Source organism: Strigops habroptila, chromosome 10 (assembly GCF_004027225.2).
Source record: "Strigops habroptila isolate Jane chromosome 10, bStrHab1.2.pri, whole genome shotgun sequence".
NCBI classification, from domain to species: domain Eukaryota; kingdom Metazoa; phylum Chordata; class Aves; order Psittaciformes; family Psittacidae; genus Strigops; species Strigops habroptila.
The window spans coordinates 27,701,571-27,728,253 of NC_046359.1; the positions used below are offsets into that span (position 1 = coordinate 27,701,571).

Here is a 26,683-nt window from a genome sequence, read left to right on the forward strand (position 1 = left end):
AAGACATGTTTAGATAAAAGTGAAAGAAAGATGATCACTTTCACCAGAAGCAAAATATGCAGCTGTACTGCTTTGAAGTACTATTTTAGTGTGTTCAGGCAAGGCCTGAGGAACCATTATAGGTTTGTCTTGTCTTGTAATCGAGTCAGTTCAAAGTAAGCTTTTACATCTTGAATGGCTGTGTTTCAATATAAGATGAAAGTAAATGTCCATTTTAGAATAGGTGCGGTTTTTACTGAAAGGCTTTGGATCTAGTGTATTTCAATACAACTTGTGCCCATATGAAGCTGTATTTTAAAATGAATGGAATAGTAAATGCTTTGCTCTCTTTACAAAATTCCTTCTCTGAAATGTTCCTTTACCCTTTAAGTATTTTGGTCCCTCTGGCTTATGTGTGCAACTGAAAGTAGTTCTAGACAATGAATGCAATTATAGTATTCTTTGTGTAATATATTTACTTGGAGTTAATTCTGGTGGTTCTGAGGTCCAGGGAGTGTATTGACAGTGTAGTTCTGGACTATTAGACTCAGCATAGCAATGAGGAGTCGTCAGTGTTTTCCTTTGATTGTGACCTGGAGATTTCTACGTACCAATTAGAACAGGAATCATTCTTGTTGCAACTTACATGAACATTATTTTAGCCAGTGAAACTTCAGGTTGTGTCTGGAATTGGGTAGTGGATAACGGTCACCATTATTAGAAGAAAATTGAGAGGTGATTCCTAAGTGAGAAATAGTTATGGAAGAATGCTGCCTACAGGGGAAGTAATGCATTTCTCATGGAAAGAGTAAAGAGGAATAGAGTTGTGTACTCTTCTTACCATTGTATGCTTTAAGACTTGAACTGAAGAGCATAAGGGTTTGGGAACCCTTTTTCGTTACGGAAAAAGTTTTAGGAAGGGGTGTATGTTGGGATTTTTGCTGGTTTTAAGGCCATAGTAGTTAACAGTCTACTGGAGAATAGCTGTGCTTAACAAAGTCAGGATTTTGCCACTGAACAAGCAGCAGAAGTACTTAGTGTAATGGACCAGGAGGTACTAAATTTAGATAGCATACAGCCTGTACCGAAGGCTTCTTGCATAGCTTTTTTGCATTCAGTCACTTTGCTAATGAACGCTACAGTCAGCTGGAATACATCACGTGTATTCTGCAAGTTACCGTAGAGCAGCTTTGGTGTCTTCTTGGACCTTATGGGCAGCTCACAGACAGCTTTGGCTAGTCTGATATGCTGTGGTGTTGTAGTTGCCACAAGAGCTGTTTCGTGGTAGGACTGTTAAATTTGAAAGCTGGCAGTATGCTGAGTAACATGACAGTTATTTTTCCTAAGATATACCTGCAGGATGAATATCTTGTAAGGGGCATTAGTCTTGGAGTCTCTGTACTGTTTTTATATGAATAATTGCATCAAAGGAGGAGTTAGCCCTAATGCTGGGGGATGGGAATCTTCGTACAGCAATGTTATGGGAGGACAAGCAGTTGTCCTTTGAAGAAGGGGCTCTCTGCCAGCACAATGTTCAGTTTCTCTGCAGCCTACCTGGATCCTTTACCAATCTGTTTTCAGAGTAAATAGTGTGACTTAGTTTTTTCTTAATACACTGGCTTCCTGGCCATGTAGCTGCTTGATTAGAGGTTGTCTTTCTGACCTTGTTTCAATTTGAACAAGTTAGAGCTTGGTTAGAACGCTTATGCTTAATTTAAAAGACTCTGTAGCTTTTGGTTTTCAGATTGGCTTCATAACTGACATAGAAATTCTGCAAATACTATGGGCTATTTACATTTAGTGAGTACTTCATTTTATAACGTTAGCATGGCTCTCACCTTTTTGATACCTATTGCCTATATACCAGTCTGGTTTTAAATGAAATATTAATGCTTTTTTTAACATCAGTTAATAAAAAGTGATTAGCTGACAAGTTCTTAGTTTGTGTACTCTTTATGTTGTTGCACTAACCCGTAGTAAATATTGTTTTTTTTTTTTTTATTCAGGTGATATTCATGGTCAGTATACAGACTTGCTTCGATTATTTGAATATGGAGGATTCCCACCAGAAGCTAATTATCTTTTCCTTGGAGATTATGTAGACAGAGGCAAACAGTCTCTGGAAACAATTTGCTTATTACTGGCATATAAAATTAAGTACCCGGAAAACTTCTTTCTCTTAAGAGGAAATCATGAGTGTGCTAGCATCAATCGGATCTATGGATTCTATGATGAATGTAAGCAAAACCTATTTCTTTTGAAACACTGTATCAGACTAACACTGTGTTTTGGAGACAATTCTAGTAGTAACTCTTGTGTTGCGAGGATTTCAGTGTTCTGTGAACCTGCTTTGAAACTTTCTGAAAGTACATTTCAAACAAAGGTTAAAGTCACTCTAGAGAATTATTATTTGCCTTCTGCTGTCCTTGAAATGCTGTTGCAGGAGATTGAAACCTAAGTACAGTAACAAATATAAAGCCTTGTGAAGACAGTTTGCTAATGTTTTTGGTCAGGGTGTGATACGTATTGCAGGATGGCTTTGAGGAAACAGCCTTCTCTTCCTAATGTCACACTCTGTTCTTTTAGGCAAGCGGAGATTTAACATTAAGCTGTGGAAGACCTTCACAGACTGTTTTAACTGCCTGCCTATTGCAGCCATTGTGGATGAGAAGATCTTCTGTTGTCATGGAGGTAAGCTGATGACTGCTTTTAAAGGCTGTGTCTAACCTGATCTTTGAGTTAATGCTATACCAAATAGAGTGTGGATGTGTATACTAGATATTTAGCTGGAGATGTTTAACCTTATATTGTTCTGTAAAGGTCACTGTTATGCCTTGTGATTTTCTGTGCACCTGGCAGCAGACAGATGTCGTTCTTACCTGATACACATGGCCCTCTACCTCAGGGGCAAGTGCATCTGTAAGTATTCCCATCAATAGATCCCTCTCTGAAGGATACTGAATTCTAGAATTCTTGCCTAATTTGACACATCACTTGTTGCTGTTAGCATCTGTCAGTGCAGCTTTAGCTAGCATTGGCATCCCTGGCAGTGAAGTGAAATAACCTTCACAAGTAACCCCAGCTCTATGGTCTTGGCTTCTTTAGCTGATTTCACAATGTGTTGGTGGAAAGGACCTCTGAGGTCACATAGTCAAGCCTGCTGCTTTACTTTGAAGACAGACATTTATTAACATTACAGCAGTTCAGCCAAGGCTCTCTGAAACCTTTGCTGTTGCAAAATCTATGTTGTGTGGGCACCTGTCCTGGTGCTGCCCTGTTCTTGTACTGAAAAAAGTGTTTTGTGTTGATCTACCCAAAGCTTGTAATTTCTCTGAATATTGGAACTTACCTGAGGGCCTTTGTTTGTAGAAGGGGACTTCCCATGTTCTTACAGACAGTGATGCTTACAGGTTTTCAGGACCTTGCAGGATCAAACAATTGACAAGAATTTCAAATTGTAGTAAGAGCCATCCTGCCTTTTTGCAGCTGGCTTTGCAACTACTGCATTAACAAGCAACTTGATGCCTTGCACTGAGTGATCAGAGATGGTCTACTAGGTGTCACACCTGCATTGTCAGTGAGATAATTAGAGCTCAGTGGAAACGAGAGCACTGTGGAAACCTCTAGTTTGGACAGCTCCATTTGGAATTGGAAATAGTGTGTACCCAAAATTCCTGAGCCTCTTCTAGAGTTCATGAGGTTGTATTGGTGGCTGCCATCCTGCCTTTATTAATTACAGGTATGTCTGCAAGAGCTCTGCGTGTATGGAATGTGCTGTAAAAATGATCCTGACTTTTCTCGCATCTTGTATTGAAAGCTTCTGACTTCAGTGCCTGCTAGTTTAAGCTACCAGTCTTACGCATAATATGCTCTGAGGTATTGTCATGTCCCTATAAATACAGAACTAATGCAATGGCAGACAGTTGACTCTGCCAGTCTCCAGGTAGCAATGACATGTTAAAGTACTTGTGTTCTCACAGGTCATCTTTTCATCTCATTCTTAATCACTGTGGTGTCCTTTTCTTTTTACTTCCTCTTTTTAAGAACTGGTACTTAACTTATGAGCTAGATCTCATGATTTTAACGATACGAGGTACAAATCACTTCTGCGCTGAGATAACGTATTATCAGTGGCTAAAACCATGTAATAATTTTGCTTCCAAAAAATCTGGTGAAGGAATTATTCTTCTACTATTATTATACTTTTTGAATTTTGTTTTATTTGGGGAACAGTAGAGAATGAACGATGACAAAATACTGTGGTGTTTCAGACAAACCATTAAGCTTAGGTGCATGGTAGAAGGTAACTAGGGAAGCTTAGCAGGTAAAATGCTATGTTGTACTATGTTCTAGAACAAAATTGATTGTTTTGTCTGTGTATGTACTTGAGAGCTGCCTTTTGAACAAGACACCTAGAAAGCTAATTTTCAAGGAAAAAGTAAAGCTTTATTATAAATGTATTGGGGGTATTAAGCTCTTGTGGAAACAAGTAGGAAAACTTCTATTTTGTGCATAGTATGCTTTAAGGATCCTCTTATGAAACTCAGTATCTTGTTGCTTTATTGAATACTAATTGTCCTTTCAACTTGTATCAGCTTCATCTGTAGCTATAATTGCTATCACTCACAACTGCTCTGTGGCTGTGAAATAAAGTGATAAGACTGCTAAATGTGCTCTGTGCTCCTAACAAATGGAAGTAGACATGCAGCACATAAATCAGTTTTGCCCTTTTTCCGCTCTTTTCCAATCCTATCCAAACTGCATTCCAGATCCCATGAAGTCATGGACTGTCAACGCCTTTTCATGATGTTACTACTATAATAAACACTGAGGCAGCAACACAAACCATTCAAGTCTGCTGGAGGTTGAAGCTAGCATGTAGATATAAGGTAGGTGCCTTTTTTACTATATTGCGCATTTTTGCATAGTTTATTTTAAAAATATTGTCCTCTGGGATATATAATAAAACTTTGCAAAACCGCATAACATAGTAAAACAAAAGGCACCTAACTTACCCCAGTAGGCTTAAATACAGCTTAAAATACTGAATTAGCTGTTTTTACCTAGACCACTCTGGGCATCTACTGTTTTAAGTTCTCTTATCTCACAGTATAAGTCAAACCTCTCTTGACTGTCTCCAAATGTTCATGCTGCTGAAAGGATTTTTTCATTGTACCCTTCCCATCACCTCCCTCTCTCTTCCCTGTCTTTACGCATTGCTCATACAGGTCATATTTTAGCCTTTTCTGAAGGCTGTCCTCTTGACTTCTGACTTTGCTCCTTATCTTGCTTCGTTAAAGCTTATTCCATAACCATTCCCTACTTCTCCCTTTTGATCTGCTTTATATTCCATACAGGGATTGTCCTCTTATCTATGACACCACTCTGTAGTTCTAATCTTTAGAGACCTTGTTATTACTTTCAAGTTTGATAAACTAAGCCTATGTTGCAGTGTCATGTTTATGAAATACAGTGGTCATATCACATTGGCTTTAATCTCTGAGATGGGAGTCGCGTTCAGTAGAATACTAGATTTACGTAATTTTTCAAGCTCTGGAATTCTGTTCTTGTGACATTAATGACGGTGAAATGTCTGTTAAGTCTACTTGACAATTTTATACAGTATCCAAGGAGACCTTTTGCATTACACTATAAAAATAAGTAGCCATCACTTCTATGGATTCCATCTGATCAGGGACTGGTTCAAATTTAGAGCCTGGATTTGCTGATTCTTCAGGAGTAATGACCGTTCATTTTCTGTTTTCCCTTAAGGAAGGTGTGCTCTTACGCTTGGAGAAGATAGTATACTGAAAGATACTTTTTCTGTGCTTAGCTGTCATTATATGACAAGACAACTTATTTCAATTGTGTACTTTCCAGTTTTCTTTCAGTACACAGTAGGTTGCAGCAATGACTGTAGTAGCAGCAGCTTGACAGTGAGCTTTAGTAGCCTTTGTTTGCGCTCTTATTTCCTTCATCTAATGCTGATCATGTACAACTTGTGTCTGTATGTCTGAGTTTAAGACATTAGTTATTTCTTTTTGTGCAAGGGAAGTTAGGAAGATATTTGGAAGAAGACAACCTCCTGGCCTACAAACATGCAGGTAGTTTTGTGGGGTTTTGCTATTTTGCAGTGATGTAAAATACCACAAAAAATAACAAGCTGCAGAGTTGAGATGTGGTTATAATAATGTATTTTCTTTTGAAGAACTCCATGTTTTGGGTGCAGCCCTGAAACACTGAGAGCTGTAAACCTCATGGAAGGTCACAGACTGGTTTATTTCACTGAGATAGCCCATTAGTGCTAATGTACTCTGTATGTAAATAGATCAGATCTGGGGAAGGGGAAGTGGTAGGTTGGTCATAATTTAAAAGCTGATTATCTACTTGAATTTATATTACTATCCGTGTATTGTTGTGTAAGTAGATTGGCTAAATCTCCTTCGACATGCTGTTTGATGTAAGATTTGTGCCATCCTTCACAAGCCAAGGTAATGCTGTGAAGACAGCTTTAACAAGCTCATGAGGATAAAGGCTTATAAGACTGCTTCAACAACAATAACAAAAAAATTAAAATCTTAATACTTGGAAAAAAGTTCAAGTCGTCTTATCAAATGCATTGGAGGGATTGTTCCTGTAACACGTATGTTGCCACTGCACAAACTCTGATGTCAGCTGAAATTATTTTACACAGTGACTCCTTCCAATGGCAGGTAGTTTTCTAGGATGTTCGAAGTTCTGGACTAAGTATGGAGATGGCTTGTTAATATGAAATATGTTTCATCACAAATTAGGCCTTCATGCTCTATTTCCAGATTTGCAACTTTCTTCATCTGGTTATTTTGGCCTAGTCATTTAAGTCATTTCAAGACCCTTATTTAAGAACATGTTAAGGTGCTAGAGCATCTCGTATGCGCTCTTTTATGCCTGTATGCCTCAAGTAGAAAACCTCTACAGTGTTTGCTTAAACTGTTCAAAGGGTGGCTTTGGAGTCCCATGCTTTGGCTGTAATTATGTGTCAATATGGCAAAACTATACAGAAAGAGCTGTGTCTTTTTGATAGATGATTTTTTTTGAGTAATAAAGGTACTACAGTTTTATAAATGACTCAGCAGCTGAGCTATAGTAGGTGATCACCTCTGTGCTCCTTAGCTATTGTAGTTACACAGTCTAGTATGCATTTACAGCATCCAGTGACTGCTGCTCACCTGGTGCGTGATAAAACACTAAAGTACCACTGTAGGGATTTTTCTTTAGCTTTTATAAAGTAAGGTGGTTGTAAAGAATGTTATCTGCACTCAGTATAATTGTATTAGATAATGGGAATCCTATTCTTCAGTGGTTATTTCTAGTAAGCTGTTTAAGAGATTGTTCTTAACTGTAGAGTTCTGTGCTGTGTGGCTAAAAGCATGATAGGAAAACAATTAAAACCCCTTGCTAATTTCACTTGTGTTATTCTCTGTCCTTCTGTTCAGGAACTTAAATGTCTTATAGCAGACTGTCTTTTGTTTCTATTACAGTGGAAACAATGGATGCTGTATGACTTTGAACCTCTAATTGTGTGTTCTCTGGAACCCTTTTTACAGGTAAAATATGTAGATAAGTCACTTGTTTTCTTGTACTTACAGGTCTGTCTCCAGATCTCCAGTCAATGGAACAGATCAGGAGAATTATGAGACCTACAGATGTTCCTGACACAGGTGAGTGACATGGAATTTACTGTAAATGGGTCTTAATGATGAAACAAGTTTAATCGATTTCTGTAAAGGCAATGCGGTGAGTTAAGGCAAACTCTGTTCCCAGTACAGTATTCCTTGCTTTCTGTGTAGGGCTGAGTCTTGTTCCTCATCATGGCTAAGTTATCTGATGTATTAGAGGCTATTACTCATGTTGTTATAGCAGAGTAGGAAACATTATCCAAGTTTGGATATGTTATCCACAACTTTGCCCTAAAACAGACTCCAGAAACCTAATGAAAGATCAAATGAAACTAAACAGCTAGACTTTTCTTCTTGCCTTGGTTAGGCTCAAAGAACATAACTGTTTAAAGCTTGCTGAGTGTTACTTGCAAGTATTCAGGCTTCTCTCTACTTGGGCCACGTCTCCTTCCTCTAAATTTGAAAAGCATAGCTCCTAATTCTCACTGCAGTTGGGATTTCAATTGCCAGTGCTTTCTGTGTAATACTCTTTTGTATGATTTAATTAATCTTCTTCCTCAATATCCCCTCTATTCCTAATTTTGTTACTAGTGAATTGAAAAGACTGGCAAGCTGTACAAAGGGATGTTTTTTGAAGTGTTGATTTCAACAGTGGTCTTAAATTAACTTTCAGAGGAGATATCCCATCTAAACCTTTTTTATGTTCCTCAGTGCTGATGCATAGGAGTCATTCAGGGACTATATTAATATATCTACTGTCCCTTAAACAGCAGTATTTCTGTGCAAGATGGTATATACACACTTGACACTGAGAAGCATTACTAGACCAGTGAATGTGTGTTTCTGTAGTATAAATTACTATATTGTTCTTTTATGCTAGTTATGCATTAAATGCATAACCAAGTAAATGTCAGTACAAATGAGTCAGTCTTTACATTTATCAGAGCTCTCAGAAAAGGTACTTCTATTCAACAGGCTAATACTACTGCTTGAGCCACCCCCACTTCAGGAATGCCCTTGCAGAACGTAATTCTGGTTTCCATAGACACTCCACTGAAATCGTCTGTATTCTTAGTATCCCCTAAAAATAAATGCAGAGATTAAAAAAAAAAACCCAACTTTTGATCTATGGAGTGGTTTGCAGTCTTAATTCTGCTTTCAGAAGCAGTAGCTGGATATCTATCAGCAGAGGTAAAATGAAATGTCCCATCAGAGACGTGTGCATATGGTACAATGGCATAGAAGGTCTTGGCCTTTTGGACCTATTTGAGGCAACTGATACTACAGATTGAAGTAAATCTTATGGGAAAATGAAAAATAAACTGAAGTGGTCTCACTTCTGTGACAGTTTCAAACCCTTAAAAGCTATCCCTTTGTGTGGAGGGATGTCACTTGGTGAATGTGTGTGTTGATGCAGAAATTCTTGGTGGATGCTTGTGTGGCTAGTGCAGAGAAGATTAGATCATTATGTTACTTTATTATAGCCTGATGTAAAAAAAGCCTTTTCAACCTCAACTTCAATTTAAAGACTTCTTATTTTGGTGGCGTTCTTATGAGGTTTGGAAGCTGTTCACTCAAATCTGATTCTGTATTCCAGCTTAAATCTGGAAGTATTTGTATTTTGTGAGGTCGAAGTATAAATCATGTATTGGTCAGTGTTGCCAACCGTTTTCCTATTAGGAAACTAACTCCCTCTTTTGATGAACCTTGAATGTCTGGTATCAGCTGTGTCGTATGCTCCTGATCAGCCTAAGCTATTGCAATGGTAGGTGTTGTGTGTTAAAGTATAAACCTATTTGAGCAGCATAGTTTAGTTTAGACAAACTTGTTGCAGCATTCTTATACACGGCTGCTGAGGATTATTGGACAGGTTTCTCTATTCCTCTGTATAACCCTACAGATGATTTGATTTGGAGGAGAGAGTGGAAGAGGAAGTGCTTCCTAAGCAGCTAAGCCAAGCAGCTTCTGTCAGTTGTTGGAAATTCATGACAAGAAACCATTAGGGATTGCAGTGTAACTGTTCTGTTTTGAAAAACATGTTATTCAATATAGAACTAAATTTCAGTAAAGTAAGCTTTTTGTCATATGCTGTCTGTGTTCAGTAGTTTATTTCTAGACACGTATTTTATGTAAAATGCAGTTTTACTTGTTCTGTTCTTTGTCTTCTGAAAGGAAATAAAGTCTTAGCCTCTGCTAGAGAGGAACTGTGACAGGCACCAAAGACCATTTGATAGCTGTATGTAAATACAAAATGGTCTAGTTGCACAATAGGTTTCAGACATTAGTTTTGCTTCATTTAAGAAATAGTGTCTTAAACATTTTGTTTAGCAAATAACCAGATGTAATTGTAAATCAAATCTTCTCGGTGCCAGATAAAGGAGCCTGCTGGCATCTTTTACTCTGTGAAACAATGCTCTGAAGTATTTAAATGCCTGTGGGTTAGTCATTGCAGGTAAAGAAAGAATTCCATGGAAAACTACGAAATACCTTTTGAATGCTTTTTGGTTTGTGTTGTAGTTGAATTGGCCTGGTTCTTTCTCATGTGAAAACGCTTTGAAAGTTCTATGTATAAATGCATTGGAATTGATACAGAGAATTTTTTTTTTAGTATCCAGTTTTAACTCCAGATTTAGCTGACCGCAGAAAAAAGATCTTGACCAGTGCTAAAATACCAGAGGGGTTTATTGTTCTAATTTAGATTCCAAACTGATTGGCAGGAGGCTTTTAGAAAAGTCAGGAGTAGTCCAAGCAAACTGAAAGTGCTACTTGAAACAATGCATCAGAATTCTGCCGTGTTATATTTTGATTAAGTCTTGTAAGGTTGTTCTTGTATGATAAGCAAGGTAAGAATCAAAGCTGTTGCGAGTTCAGAAGCTTGTGGCACAAGTTTATTTGCTGTATTTGTGACTGGCCTTGCGTAGGATTTTAAAATTCACTGCAGCTTTCAGAAGAAGCTTTCTTGGTGAGCTGTGAAATTGATGGCTGCCTTCTAAAGTGAACCCGCTGGAGTACTTGTAAACTCCTCAAATGCTTACTGTAAGCATGCTGAATATTACAATTAAATACTATTTCAGAGAACTATTTGTCTCTGACTCTCTTCATCTCACGTTAGTGTCAGTGGTGAGATGAGGAAAAAAAATCTCCAGGCTTACGTGGATCGTATCTTTTGTCTGAGTCGCAGCTTAAGTGTTGCTGAATTTGTTGCCAAGGCTTACTTGCTTTAGGAGGGCTGCTCTGGTAATTACAATAAAACTATTTTATATTATAGCATGATACTTCCTACGACTACCATCTTCACTTGTGTTATCTTTCAAAGGCTTGCTGTGTGACCTACTGTGGTCTGACCCAGACAAAGATGTGCAAGGTTGGGGTGAAAATGATCGTGGGGTCTCTTTTACTTTTGGTGCTGATGTGGTCAGTAAATTTCTGAATCGTCACGATCTGGATTTGATCTGTCGAGCTCACCAGGTATGACTTATGCTGCTGTTGCTTCTTAAAACCTCTCCTCCTAGATTTTCTGTGTCTTTGCTGCTTATCAGTAGAATATGTTTGAAACTTCTTCATTATGTTACTTCTAGGAAAAAGAATATCTTTCTAATAAGAGGACTATAATCCTGTGTCCTTCTGTTGACTTATACTGAACTGTTCAATGTCAGTGAAGTAAAATGCTAACACTGGATTTTCACAGTGATGTCTGTCTTCTGTATTATCTGTTCACTGTTACAGTGTTGTATATGAATGTTAGAGGTAAAATGTCCATGTTTAAAGTGGCGAAGTGAATTTGAGATTTACACTCAAGTTTCAGGGTTGTCCACTCCAGTAGTAGTCCGTTCTCTGGTAGTTGTGGCTTAAACTATCTGCTTCGCTTCATGGAAGTATTAAATGTGTTTTGAATGTTTCTACAAACAAGTCTGTATATAAAGGATTTCACCATTGCCTTCATTTTGGTTCAGCTGTCTAGAGTACTTTGGCATATATGGTTTGAATTACTGAAATGTGCAGAAAGCAAGGTTATTTTTGGAATCATCAATATTTAAGTGTGCTTTTTTGCTATTTTTATTAAGTTACTTTAAGCAAGTGTCCTAGTTAGATGGACACCAGGTTTCAATTTCCTGTATAACATTTCAGTTTCATTATTTAGACGATTTTGAAAGCTCTCTCCTTTTTATTCTGTGTCACTGTTAGACTTGGGTATACTATCGGAACACTTGAATATTTCTCCTTGCAATTCTAGTGCTAAAAAACATTAGAGAAGATTAGTCTTGTGTGGAATGGATATTAAGATTTATTAACTGCTGATCAACATTGGTAGCAATTTCCTGTATTCATGTAGTCACTTCAGCTCTTCCTAAAAGGGGTATGACATCTTTTAGAAGACCATGGTGGCTGGACCAAAGTGAGCAGTTGATGTACTAGTTTCAGTATGTTATTAAAGTGATGCTTCTATTTTGAGGAAGAGGGAACATCCTTAGCTGATGCATCATACTCCTTGCACTATTTTAGAGGTGAATTATGCTCTTAGAGAAAATATGGCAGAACCACTATGCTTTTAGGGCATCAAAATTCTAAAAAAGCCTGCACTTGAGGTTTGTCAACATCCAGTATAAGTGAAACTCAACCATTACAGTTGCAATGAAGTTGGTATCCACACCTTCTGTACTCTGAACTAGTAGGTCAAACATCCAAATTCTGTGTATAAGCCATAAAATGCTGGGAATCTTTGAACTGGCAGTGCATAATCAGATTTCAGGTATGAAAATACTGAACAAGCTGATGTATATTTAACATTGGAAGTGTCAGACAGGTTAAGGTACCTGATTGGGCATTCAGTGTCCAGTTAAGACAAAATGACTGAAATGCCAAACAATAGCATTTTGATGAGTTCTTGCCATCTCTTTAATATAAGTCCTGTTTGCCTCAAGGCTGGCTTTTATATTCAAAATGTATCTCCTTTTTTAATGTGAGCTGTATTGATTTCTGTGGTGTTGACAGGTGGTTGAAGATGGATATGAATTCTTTGCTAAACGGCAGTTGGTCACCCTATTCTCAGCTCCAAATTATTGTGGAGAGTTTGACAATGCAGGGGGCATGATGAGTGTGGATGAAACTCTGATGTGTTCCTTTCAGGTATGATACATTTGCACATTAAGTATTGCTTTAGGTGTTGAGTTATATGGACTGAGTTAGTCATCTTGTTGTTTTTATGGTTAGTCTAGGGTAACATACTTGATCTACAAAGAGGACTGCACAGCAGTCCATGATTAAAACTGCAAACCAACTTTTCTCCAGAGAACTGTGTGGGATTTGCTGTTTTCCAAACTGCTGCATATTGAGTTACTCCCTCTATTCAGATGCTAATTTAAGAATTTCATTGGGTGATTCTTTTTAGTCATACCTAGTGATCAGAGTACCTAACTACACAGACTAATGGACTATTGGGGCCCTTCTAGTGTGGTTACTCTGATCAGATTTTAATCCCTATTCCTTCCTGGATGTGTTTTCAGCCCCTTTCTTTCGCTTTCTTACCCCAATGTAGTGGTAGAACTAGAAGTATTTAGAAGTAGTATTACTGTTGTATTCAGGATTAAGAAATTTGTAGGCTTGTGATGCGATTTCCTCCCCGCCTTTGTTCCTACTGAATGAGATTTCATGTTGGCTTAACAGTATTTGAAATGTTCTTTGTTGTCACTGACTCAAAAGAACTTCTTTATTTTCTCCAAGATATTGAAACCATCTGAAAAGAAAGCCAAGTACCAGTATGGTGGACTGAATTCTGGGCGTCCAGTCACTCCACCTCGCACAGCTAATCCACCGAAGAAGAGGTGAAGAAAGGAATAATGTAGAAACACCATCAGATCTGTCAAGGACAAAACTCCGTATTACAGTATATAATGTGTGCACTGTAAAACCATCCAGCCATTTGACACCCTTTATGATGTCACACGTTTAACTTAAAGAGACGGGTAAAGGATCTTTATTAATTTTTTTCTAGTAGAAAGATGTGCGACACTGTATTGTAACAAGTATAGCTCCAAGTTCTAATATCCAGCATAGAGTAAAAAAAAAAATATTAGGAAAGAACTATTGCAACTACATACTCACATTTACCACGGTTTTTAAAGTTGACCAACATCCCAGTTAAAACTTGATGTAATAGATAAACCAGATGAGAGCATGATGTTCCATTTGTGTAATGTGGTCTTATTGTTGCTTGATTGCTTTTACTTTGGTTATTTTGTAGCTAGAATGATGCAAATATGGTATCTAGTCTTATTTCCTGGCTCTCTCTTTGAAATTGAAATAAGGAAGGGGCTGTTTAGAACAGCTGTTGATCTCTTATCCTCCCCTTGTTTCCCTGTTGTTCATAATAATGCCACCCAAATGTATGCCCTGTTACAATGCAAAGTTTCTCGTATGGTAGTGATAAAAAGGCAAATTAAGTCCAAAACGCCCAGACTGGACAGCTTGACAGCCAACATAAATTGAGACAGAAAACCCTGTCTTGACTTTTTAACTTAAACTGCCACACAATGAATTTGTGCACTACACTATTTTAAATTATTGACGTTACACTGTGCTATGGCACGTCATTTAACTTAGGTAGGACAAAATGGTATTGCCTATTAGTTGGTAACTTGATTATGTGGTACCTTGGCTTTAGTTTTATTAGCATGAAACACCTTTGGCATGCTTAGCTTCCAGGTAACTACTTACCTGCATCAAAGTTCATCTTACATAGTTCCACAGAACATGAAGATCCTTATTTGCTAAGCCTTTGAAAGCTGACATTCTTTTTCATAAGAGGGTGTGTTTAAATGGATGTTCGTCAACGGACAGTAGGCTAGCTGGTGAGTGGTGAGCTGCAAATGCTGTAGGAATGTTCAACATGATTATAAGGCTTATGTCACTAAAGATTATATCCTTTGGATTTTCATGATCAAATTTCATATACTATTGTATAGACTTCTGCTTTGTAGTGTACTATAGTAGCAATAATTTCTGTACATGATCAAGAGTTATGCAGTATTTCTTTTCAGTTCTCTCCTTTCTCAAAAGAGTTAACATTGGCAACTGGCAAGATACAGAGAAGATAGAAAATTTATAGTAGGATAGATGAAAGGCACAGAATTGCAATGCTTTAGGATGCAATACTTATTGGAAATAACAACAAAAGCTTTTATTGAATATTGTCAAATTTGTAAGATTCTTTTGGGGGAAGGCTTCAGATTTATACCATTCTAAATGTGCATCAGTAGATGTAAAACTCTTGACTTTCAGTATTGTCTTTGAAAATGTTAAATTGAGGATTCTGGTAACTTATGTTTTATGAACTGGCACATTATATAATGCAAGAGATACATTGATTTCTGACACCATGAGCAAGTTCTTTAAAATAGATTTAAGTCTTTTTTCTAATTCCATTTTGTTTTAAATGCATATTTTAAATGTAGGTTTTTTCATTTAGTAAAAGTTGTCTAATTCATTTGAATGAAGTCTGACTGGTTATTTTAACATACCTTACTGTTCCTCAAGAAGTGTGGGGTTTCGTATTAAACAAACCAAACCCAAACTTACAACATATATATTTTATTGATTTATATTGAATTGGTCTGTGGTTTTGAACAAAGGTTTACCTCACCTTGAAGCAAGCATCAGAGTTTCACTAAATAGAATAAAATGTAGAAGTAGATTTCTTCTGGTATTGCTCAAAGACATTTGTTCTTGAAGGTCAGTGATGAGAATTGTGTAAGTGAGAATAAGGTCAGTTTGTAACAAGGTAATTGACGAAATGTACCCTGTAAGCCTTGACAGGCTAACTTCCTGGTCTAGGTCACTGCTTACTTGAGTTTTGCTTTTACAGGTTTTGAAAATGCTGGGTGTTACCAACTGCAAGCCTCTATTACAAGAAGCATCATGTTACCAAGTATCTGGATTAACACTTTTCCATTTTTCCTTAGTTTCTGGAACAATGTCCTCTGTATCATAAATGTCCAGGTGTAAAACTGTATGTTATGTGAGTACCTAACATGCTCACTTGTGTTACAGATGCTGTGTCAAAAGGAAAATAAAGTCTTCAGGCCTTCTTATGTGTTCTAAAGACACAGGAAGTTCTTAGTTTATTTTATAGCACTAGAAAACCAGATCTGATGGTGGTATTCTGAAGAATTGCTCGTTTTATGTAGCAGCAGTCACTTGCAAAGGATTTGAGTGCTGTTTTGACTTCTGGGGAGTTGGGATGTCTACTAACATCCATCATCATCCTATATTGGGGGGAGGGGGGGGAATGGTTTAATAACCTTATCCCTATAGATATGATTGATTTTTTTTTCATGCTAAAAGCAAACCAGGAGGATCAGATACATAACTCACCATACCACTTCAGCTGATGTTTACCATGTTAATATAGATCTTCAGTATTTTTACTATTTGTCCATTTTGGAAGAGGTAGAAAAGAGAACCTGAATCTAATTATACTCAGATAAAATTAACTCCTTCTATGGAAATCGCTAGTGGTTTAATTGCTGACGATTTTTCTCTATGCAAATGTGTCCATACAAGCCTAAAATGCTGCTAAATAGCACAGTGTGCTGGGAACTTACAGGAGGATTCTCAAATGAGCTGTTGAGGCGTATAAAACATTACACCATTTGAGGGCTATTTTTGTATGTTCTCCCTCTACCCCTTTGACAGTAACATTTCTGATTTCGTAGCAGAGTACAACATGGCACATAACCTCTTGGCTTGTTCCTTTTTCGTTGACAGACATGTGATTCCCAGACATTTGAGAAATACGTGCTTTAATTTGATTTAAAATATTGCTCCAAGAAGTGCTTATTGAGTCTCTTTGGTGTTGATTCATAGGGGATTCTTGGTTTTACATGACTTTTTTTTAGTGCTTCTTAGTGGTTAATGGTTTCTCTTCATGGAATATTCATAATTCTTTGGTGCTTTGAAGAAGAAAAAGAATGTTTCATATAGTTGTGGTTATTGTTCTACTCTAACCTTGAACACTATTTCTTTCAGGTAGTGTTTGTGCTGATCTGATCTAGTTTCAAAAAATTCTGTAGAAATAGACTCACTGTAATGGTCTTACACGAGTGGATTGCGTTCAGTTTGTGATGTTTGGACACATAGAAGTACATGTGGCTGCTGGAGTTTGAGTTCATCTTCTTGCATCTAGTTTAGTATGATTAAATGCAAGTGCACAACTGCCAGGTGTCACCAAGCTTCACCATCCTGTTATGAAGACAGTTTGTGTTTGTACTGTATCCTCTGTTCAGAGAGGAACTAATAGGTATGTATGGCATGGCTTGTAGTATCCCAGTGCAGTGCATTGCTGTGTGCTTGGCTGGGAAACTCCGATGGAAATTCTTCAGCTCTCTGGAAGGAAGTTGCTATTATTGTTAATAGCCTACATCCTTTTTGTAAGATTGCTTGAAGATAAAGATCCTCTTTGCTGAGTTTCTGCCAAAAGATGATAGAAGTAGGAGCTGATGAGCAGCAGGGTATCTTTTATAGAAGAAATGTTCCTGTCTGGCTTATCTTTTCGTAAGCCCAAGAGGATATTGCCATCATACTGTGGAAGCCGTCAGATTAAATGACTGGAGCCGTATAAGATTAGTTTGGGGTTGGCAGATGCATTTTTTGCTGTGTAGTGATGGAAGTGTAAAAGACACTACTGCTGTCTAACATGGTTGAACTGAAGGTGACCTGAGATTAATTCTGTTTTGTGTAGCTGGAATGTTCAGAATACGTAGATGACAAATATCCCATGCTTGGCCTTTAGTGTGAAGCTCAAATGTTAGCAGAAAAGGGTACCTACTTTGTAGAGGCTTATGTAGATAACAGTTTTAAGAAGCTAGCTTTTAAGCAGATACTGAATTTCTTCCTGATAAACTGTCCATGTTGTATCAGTGGCTGGTGTTTCTGGAACTTTCCTTGCTGTCAGGTTTGTTGTTGAAGACACTTTATACAAACCTGACAGGTAGCATTACAGCTTAGCAAAAGGCAGAGGCAAAGTGATACTGTCAATATTGTATTTCTTTTGAACTTGCTTGAGTTGTAACTTGATGCGTGATTGGCAGTCTGCTTTGTAATGTATGTGAGGATAAAAGTGAATATTTGGCTTCAGATTAACTGGTGAAAAGGCAAGGGCAAGAGAATGTCTCCTTATGCTGAAGCAGAGATGACTGCAGTGCAGTCAGATGTTTCCATCTCCGAGTCCACATGGGCTAATAATGTGCTTTAAAGAGCATTGTGTTGTTTTAATCAAAACAGAATTGCAATGAAGTTCATGCACACAGTCATTCTGGTCAGTAAGGAACTCTGTCAATACCAGGCTTAGGATATTTAGGCATAGCCCTGGATGGTTTTTTTCCTCTGTTGTCATCTGTTTGCTTCTGCTAATTAGCAGTAGCAGCTTTCAAGGTCAGTCTCAGCACAGCTGTATACTTTTTTCCTCCTAGATCACACATCGATTTTGCTTGCTTTGTTCCAAAGGTTGATCAAGGTTTTGATGACAGCATCTAACCAGATGGCTGCATGCAGCTCATGGGCTAATAACCAAGTGTTCTTCTCACTGCATGTATCATGATTGAAGCTGAAGGAACCTCAGGCCATGTTGGAACATGGAATACCATATGACAGTAAGTCAGTGTTGGGGCAATAAATAAATTACCAAGATAAAGACACAAGTTTGGGTACTTTGTGGTGGTATGGGTCTGCCAGGTTCTTGTCTTCCATGGATTTCTGGAACCGGTAGCGCCTGACCATCTTCCTTGTAGAACCTTCGAGTTGTTGGGAAACCAGCAAAGGTGTCTAGTCACTTGTGTATCTTTGAGTGCCTTGTTAAGATAAAGAATAATGATCTCAACGTCTTATTTGGTAATAAGGACAAAACTTCATTGTTTCCTGGTGTCCTGTTTTTGAACTCATTTAATCTGCACCTGTGTGTTCCAAGAAATAAGAATGCAAAACCAATTCAAAATAACTGTTTGCCACAAGCCCTTGCCAGTACGTGGCTATAGTAATCTTTTCCAAGGAAAACTCCTACTGCTTCTTGAAACAGTCTGAACAGGTGGAGCTTTAAACAGTGTGCACTCGCTGCATGTGACCTAGCACAGCCTTTTTCCTAGCTTCTGCTGCTGCCTTAGTTAACAGAATTTGCAGCTCAAGCTTCCTGTTTAGCCTACTGCAGACTTAGTCTTAGAAGTGAGCATATCAGAAAGCAGGTGCTAACTAGATCCAGCTGCTAATACAGATCAGCGAAAGCTATTCTGTATATTCGGGTGGAGATGTAAGCTCTATGTTAAAGGTGAGAAAAGCTCCCAGGCAGAGCTCTAGAAACAAGCACTATTTGAAAAATCCTCTTTAAATAGGATAGACGTGCCCAGATGTTAAATTTCAGTGTTTTAACTTAACCTGAGTTATTGTTAAGTGGAGGAAGTAAAGCAAATAGGCAAGGTAACAGTTATTCTGCTCTTACAGACAGCTGATATTCAAAAATAGTAAATTATATTTCAGAGAGCAAAATCACTAAATTACTGATTATTCCCCCCCCCCCCCCCCCCCCCCCCCCCGTGGTAGAGTGTTCTTGTCTGCTCATGTTGCTCTAAAAGGTTTGAATCTTCAGGCTGCAAGAGAGAATGGTGTAGATGGATCCACTTAATTATTGAGAAGGTTTAGCTGGGAAAAAAGCTGGTATCTTGTGAACAAACTGTTGCAGCTCATGACATGAAGCAGAGGAAGGCACAACATTGATGAATGCAGAGGACAATCTTTTCGAGTAAATGTATTCCAATGTAATGTTTGTATCCATCACTTTGAAGTCTCAACAAACATGCTGTAATGTGATAAAAGTATTTAATGTTGCTCTCTCTGGCTCCTTTCTGGCAGCATTTGTACAATTCTTCATGTGAATCCCTCATTGTCTTGGCGAATTTCTGGTCATGTATACATGAGTAATTTTTCACTAGCTACCATGAAATATTTTATGTTTACATTTCAGGCTGCTATTCCTGAGTAGCTTCTTGCACCTTCCACAAAGATAGAACATGTATCATTCTGTGATGCTGGGAGAGGGAGCGTGTTACAAGAACTGCATATTAATGGACATCTTAACTGCACCTTAATTGCATCTAGCTTACAGGAGGCTGGGTAGGAGGATGAGCTGTAAGACTTAATGCCCCATTCTGTTGAAGTAGTGATGGAGAACAAACACCGTATTTAATTCTTTCCTACTCAAGGCTCTTACCTAAAGGTACAACAACAAACAACTGACATACTAGTCTTAGAGGCTTTTGCCTCACCTTTACCAGCTAGAGTAGTAAGAAGATATACTATTTTCCTTGGTCTATCATTGTGTATACTAATGCTATAGAGGAATTTAACACGAGTGCTTACGGAAAAAAGCCAGATCCAGTTGAGGTAATTATTTCTTCATGTTAGAATCGGTCTGGCATCCGATGCCATCTAGTGGTCGAAGGCCAGTAGGTGAAAAGCTGTTACTGCAGGCCTGGCCTGTTTATCCTGCACTTGTCTGATGTGGAAACCTTATCCCTGGATCAGTGCTGAAATATATCCATGCTTCCTAATAACTCACATCTCGCTGCATTGTAACTAGGCTTACCTCAATTAGACGTACAAATTTATTTCCCTTAAATTTGGCACACTTCATGAAGCCTCTTAAAATTATCTGAATATTCTGAAGGAAAAAGAATCAGAGCTGCCATGAAAAGCATAGAAAAGTTGGGCTTTGTCTTAGGCAAAGTTGTCCAGGTTTCCTTCCCACTCTGGAATCTTCTGTTCCCAAGTCTAACCAAGTAAGGTGGGATTCTTTGTATAAATTTCCGGTGATTGGAGGAGGACTGGTGGAAAATATGTAAGAAAAAGTATGCTTAGGTCTGGTATAAACAAATATAACTATATAGGGTTAAAAAATAAATGATTCTGGCTTAGGTTTGGAATGCTAATTGGGAGATGGTATCAGAGTAGGGCTGGTATTAAATATCAAGACTTTATCTACCCAAATATTACATAATGTGTTGCTTTTAGTTAAGCAGTTCTTACTCTGCTCCACCCATGGGCTTGGTATCACAGGTTTGTACTGTTGGAAACATCTGTAGACTTTAGACCTGATTTGAGGGAATCGCTTGATACCTAGCCAGGTTCCACTAGTCTACAATGAGTTGCTTCCCATGCTGTGTAAAGTCAAAGTGGCATCTGCACTTCTGACATTGTCTGTCAAGAGTCACTGCAATCTCTTACTTTACTGTTCCACAATCTAGTCAAAATTTTCCTCTGTATCCTTTCCAGTCTTTCTGTTGCACTATCTGTTGCTCTGACTTTACTGGTGGGTTTCGTTTTTTTTTTTTTCCTTGTCTCTCTTTTCTGACTGATTTTTCTACCCAATGGTGGTAAGGTCTCTTCGGCTTCCCAGATGTTTCGATATGGTGACGCCTTCGGCTGCAATGAGATACTCATTTTCAGTCTGTCATGAGAGGGCTGAAATCTTTGGTGGCTGGATAACCTAGCAGCAGCAGGAGGAGACTGTGCACCTCAGCAGTCACCAACTAGCAGAACACCAGCAATTGGCGTATATGTACAGTTCAAGAAGGTGGAAGAAGTTGTATTGAAGAGCAGGGCAACAACCATACTTTGAGGCAGTACAGCCTCTTTCCCTCCATAAACGCTGTAAGGTATGAATTAATGACACCACACACAACTCCAAGCAGAGCGTTGACAAGTACTGGTTGAGGTGTCAGTTTACTTGGAATGAAAGGCAGTTACCTGCTGACTGCAGTAATGTGCTTTCCCTTCCACTTACCAGCAAGCCTGAAAGGTTTCATGGCTGCCCTTCCTCAGGCCTAGGGAGCAGGAGTATGAAGTTTGTCCTGGGGGAGATGCCTCACACCACTGTGTGGTCACTTCAGGATCAGACGCTTGGATATCAGGTACAGAGCTATTTCAGCAGGCAACCTGCAGTTACGGATTGGTACCCCCAGGGTGGCAGCAGAGAAAGGATGTGTTTTTCTGCTTGCTGGCATGATTTTGTTCCAAATACGTAGCAGTCTAGTGGGAGGTAGACAAGCTTGTGTCACAAGAATTTCAGGTGGTTGATTACTAAGGGGGGGGCATGCTTGAAGGTGTGCTTATCACCACTGTGGTCTGAGGCAAAAGTGAGAAGGGAATAGAGAAGGAAAAGCTTGGAGGCAGCCATGGTCAGTTACCTAGAACTTGCAGCTGACCTGACAGCAGTTCTTGGGCAGCCTGCATGCCAGACTTGCTAAAGCTCAGGAGGAGGCTCTGCGACGGTGGTGGGAAGACCAGTATCTTCAGGAGACACCTGGTTTCTCTCCAGAGTTCCCACATTACACTCTTCGCTAGTGACTCACAGGCCAACTACAGGAAGAAAGGAAGGCAAAGGTCAGCTGGACTCTTCTGGCAGCTTTCACACACCTCTGGTCTTCAGATACCCTCTCTAGTCATGTAGGTGAGCATAAGGTAATGTGGCATGGAAGCAGACTCCGTACAGAGTACTTACTAGTCCTCTAGCAGCCATGCTCTTAAGTTTGATCTGTCAGTCCCTAGTGGGCCATGTTGAACCCCTAAGAGAAATTTGTATTGGCCCGCTCATTCCTATCTCTTTCTGTATCCCTGAAGTTCCAGGTCCCACTGGCTCCCTCAGCACCCTGTCTGTTCATCCACATAGGGATTATGGGCCACCCGTGAGGGTACAGTTTGTATGCTTTTGCTGAGCCATTCCAGTTCAATTCAGGTATTCTGACCACTCAGATTTTGGGGTTTCCACCTCAAACTACTTGACTTCTCTGGCTTTTGAGGGTGCAGACTGAACCATGTGTAAAGCTGGAAGGGTGTGATAACGCTGAAAAGGGTGCTTCAGCAAAGACTAGGCTCAAAATAAACGGATGCCTTCAGTTTTCTGCTGTGTTACTGGGTCAAACATCTGCAGTGGGATGAATAGCATGTATCTGGTTTCAGTTATAAAATACATGTTCAGCTCTTATAGTAGTATCTGGTAGTTGAGAAGAAATAATAGCTTGTGCCCTCAGGGTTCTGCAATGTTGACCTGAGGCTGTGAAGCCGGCTGGGAGGAAATAGAGAAGCTCTGAGGGTTGTGGAGGCAGGATTGAGCATACCTTGTTGGGCACCTCTGGGAATCATGCAAGAGCTTGACTGTCACATACTTGTCAGGCGTCAGTTCCCCTACAGTGCTGCATGTTTATTTTTTAGCTGGTAATAGAGAAATTTTAGTGGCTGCTGTCTCTCCCTTAAAAAACAAATAAAATTCAGTACTAGATACAGAAGTTTGTGTCTGAGTTATCAAAATGGCCAGGAGGTGGCATCAGTGTACCACAGAGAAGCGTTTGAGCCTCAAACTGGCACTCAAAGGAGACAAGTGCTCTCTTAGTCACCCGTGCCTCTACAAGGGGGTTTTGCTAGGTAACTGAAGTGCAGTATTTTTGTGTAACTCATCTAAACCACGAACTAATTATTTGCAGAAAATTACGGTCAGATATGTTTTATGGTGATTGGATGTGGTAGTTTTTGTATACAATTACTTGTACGGTATTTGTGTTGTTACCTATTTATGTACATAGGGGTTTTTTAGAGGTCATGGATCTCCCCAGTCCCTGGTTTTAGTGCCCTAGTCTTCAAACTGAAGAAAACTGGGGTGGATAAAGCTTATAATATTAATGCTTTATGAACAAGAAATGTTTGCTCTATAATGCTTGCAAATAGAATGCTTTCCTATCTCCCTTTCATGTTAAAGTAGGCTGTAATCCACAAGTATCCAAGCAATCTGCCTCATAATCTTTTAAGGTAGATAAGTATGATGGTAGAAAGCAAAAATACCAAAGGACTTTTTGACAATAGAGTGCTTGTGAGGACTAGAGTGGAGATGTGAGAGTTCCTGCAGGCCTGCAGTCTGGGTTAGATTCCTTACCTGAAGACAGTAATTACATGTCCTGTGTGCAATACGGGCAGCACTAGCCACCATTTCCTAATACAGGGTTCTATTTTTCTTGGCACTTTTCCAAAGCTTTGGTTCTTCCTCAGTCTTTTATCCTGATTTTTTTGTTTCTGTACTCTAACCTTTTCAAAGAATGAGCAATAAGAAAAAACATTTTCTCTACCCATATCAGAGACATTGCTTTGTTCTCAAGTTTTGCTGACCCACAGATAACACTCCTAAGCAGTAGCTGAAGACAACACTGCAATCCTTCCTTCACAATGGTGGTGTCATACTGACAGTATGTACTGTCCTGATGCAGGACAGTAGCACTGACCTGAATGTTATTGTTGGCTGCTCATCTTCCTATGCTGATTGCTACTGCATGTCAACCTCTTCTGTTTGTACCTTGAACTGATGCCTGCAATTCTTAGAATCAGTTCAATGGAGGAAGAAACTGTACCTTTGTGAGACAAGGGAAGAAATCATGATCCTTGTTCTGCTTTATTAATAGCACTTACCAGAGGATGACCTGTGCTATGCTGGGATGATTTAGTATCCTGCAGTGATCTTGCATGTGGCTTTGATAGATAATTTCTACAAAGACTGGGGATGAAAGCATCTGTGCATTCTTCCTGCTGGAGCTGTTTGTTAGTATTCTGCGGCTGCTTGTAGCTGTGGAAGATTCAATGTCAACATTTTGTCAATGAGATAGGAGTTGGACTTCTAAAACTTCATGAGATGCTTCTTGCTGTTCCTGTCAACCAACTTCAAGTGACTGTAATTCTCTAAAATCCAGTTTTGCATTTACTTTGCATATATCCCCATTTCTTAGGAAAGCAGCATGTATACTTGAATTAAATGACATTAACCTGTGGTATTAAGTCATCTGTCTATGTAAGAGATAGCACACATTGCCGTGAAGAACTTAGAAGCAAAACAAAGAATTCCAAGTGGAGAGCATTGGAATGATACACATGCTGCTTTGAAATAGGCATCTAGCTTTTACTGGAAACCGCACAAAATTCCACTCTGAAGTAACATTTGGAAGTCAATTGTTTTCATAGATTTCTCTATAGGAAAAACAGAAGTCGTGTGCTGTGGTTGGTGCTTACCTCTTGTTTCAGTCAGGCTGACTTCTTTTGTTGCAAGAAAATTGTCCACATACGGCTTTAGCTTTAGTATTTCAATTCTGGGAGTACTAAGCGTTGTAGGCCTGGTGGGAAATAAGCTGCTTGTGTAGTTCCTTACCCACTTATGGTGGTTTTCTTTATTCTTATGTATCCACTTTCTCCAGCCTGAAAATTGCCTTTATTACCTCTGCTCCATGTTTGTTAGTTCGTGGCTTCTGCTGACATCCCTTCTTATGGGTAGGTGTGCGTACATTTTCAAATGTATCTTCTGACTCCTTTCTTTGGAGTGGAAAATTGGGGTGGCCAGTTTGAGAGCTGGTCACCCCTGAGTCCCACTAGATACCCAAGCTCATTAAAAACAAAGTTAAAAGGAGCAGTTTATTTGCAGTAGCATAAAGTGAAGGTAACTTACCCTGCTGAGCTGTTTGCAACTCCTGTGCTGCTTTAGCAAGTGTTTTACTGGTATCCAGGCTACCTATGTTATGGCTATTCAGCTGGAGGTGGTTATGATTGGTAATACTGTTTTATAAATAGTACAACTCTCACGAACCACCCCAAGAACAAACACATCTTTGAAATGCATGACGCTGCTGGCCAAAAGAATAGACACCAAGTAGCCTGTCACATGAAGAGTTAGAGAGATGCCTTTACTCACTTAAATTTGAGCTGCAATAATTTAGGAAAATGGCATCTAGAAGTTTCTGTTGCTGCCTAAAAAGAACTCTTCAGCTGAGTTCTGTAATCTGTAGCAAAGATATTGGTAGAATTTATATAAGGCCTCTCTCCGTTCTCCACCAAGAAAGACTTCATCTGGCAGAATGCTGACCTCTTCTATTAACAATTAGTATTTCCCAAGAATTCAGTGGCTTTTGGTATCATTCACTTATATAAGAATGCCTGGACAGAAAGAACACAGTTGTTTTCAATGGCAGGTCATCTGTATATCAAAAACTCTCTCCTTCCTCCGAAGATGATTTTCTTAAGAACTGAGGAGATGCTGCAGGGAGAACAGAAAATCGAACCACAAACCTAAACACCTAAACAGTCCAGTGTACATACCCCAAACCTAGCATTTTTCTAAACCTCCTTGACTTCCTCTTTCAAAGAGTTGAACTCTTCAGATGTTATCACTTCATGCTTCTGTTGTAGCAGTTTGCACGCTATTTATGATGTGAGGTAATGCAGGACTGCTTGTTGTTTGGTTTTTGGTTGTTTCGTTTTGTTTTTTCACAAGGAACTCCAAACTGTCATAGATTAGAACATTAGCTGCAGTCATGCACCATCTGTTGTTGTCTCTTGGGCATACAAGCATGTTCCTGAATATCCCCTGTGTCGATGTCCCATGTATGATAGGTAGAGAGATTTAACTAGCTGTTGACAAAGTGTCAGTGTATGGATTTTATTTTTTCTTTAAAGCAAGTGATATCTTGCATCAGAAGGAGATCCCTGTATCACATGCTGCTTTAACTCAAACCATTACTGTTAGAGCAGATATTTCAGTGAAAAATCTGTAATTTGTCAGGCATATTAAATGTTCGTTGATTTCAAATTCATAAAACTTTCATGTAGTTACAGAATATAGCTGTTCCCACAACCTACATGTTTCTGTAGTTGTTGACTTTCTTGAAATGCTATTTCACTAGTAAAAACAAACATTGTTCCATAAAAAGCGAGGAGCTTATGTTGATCCCTGTATTACTTTTTAAGCAGATGGAACATACATGTCCAGCTCATTTCCGCAGCCCCTGGCACAGTATTCTTGCCACTACGAGGAATCAGTCTCACTTCCATGAAATGGAATGGCAGTAAAGATAAATCGTGAACTCTTCTTGATGCCTCCCACACAACAAGAGTACTGTTGAAGGGACATGGAAAGCCTTGAAGAAGTAGCTAAGTAGAAATGAATGCTGCATAAAATGCCCTGGGCACTGAAAAATGCT

At 38.9% G+C, this 26,683-nt stretch overlaps 1 protein-coding gene across 1 annotated transcript in view; it reads left to right on the plus strand.

Annotated features, from left to right (window-relative positions):
* PPP1CB (protein phosphatase 1 catalytic subunit beta) overlaps positions 1 to 15,721 on the plus strand; it is a 30,220-nt gene extending 14,499 nt beyond the window's left edge. The window contains exons 3-8 of the mRNA XM_030498766.1: positions 1,986 to 2,216; positions 2,566 to 2,670; positions 7,608 to 7,679; positions 10,954 to 11,105; positions 12,630 to 12,764; positions 13,359 to 15,721. Coding sequence (XP_030354626.1) covers positions 1,986 to 2,216; positions 2,566 to 2,670; positions 7,608 to 7,679; positions 10,954 to 11,105; positions 12,630 to 12,764; positions 13,359 to 13,463 — 800 coding nt within the window. The 3' untranslated portion in view covers positions 13,464 to 15,721. The remainder of the gene's footprint in view (positions 1 to 1,985; positions 2,217 to 2,565; positions 2,671 to 7,607; positions 7,680 to 10,953; positions 11,106 to 12,629; positions 12,765 to 13,358) is intronic.
* The last annotated feature ends 10,962 nt before the right edge of the window (positions 15,722 to 26,683 follow it).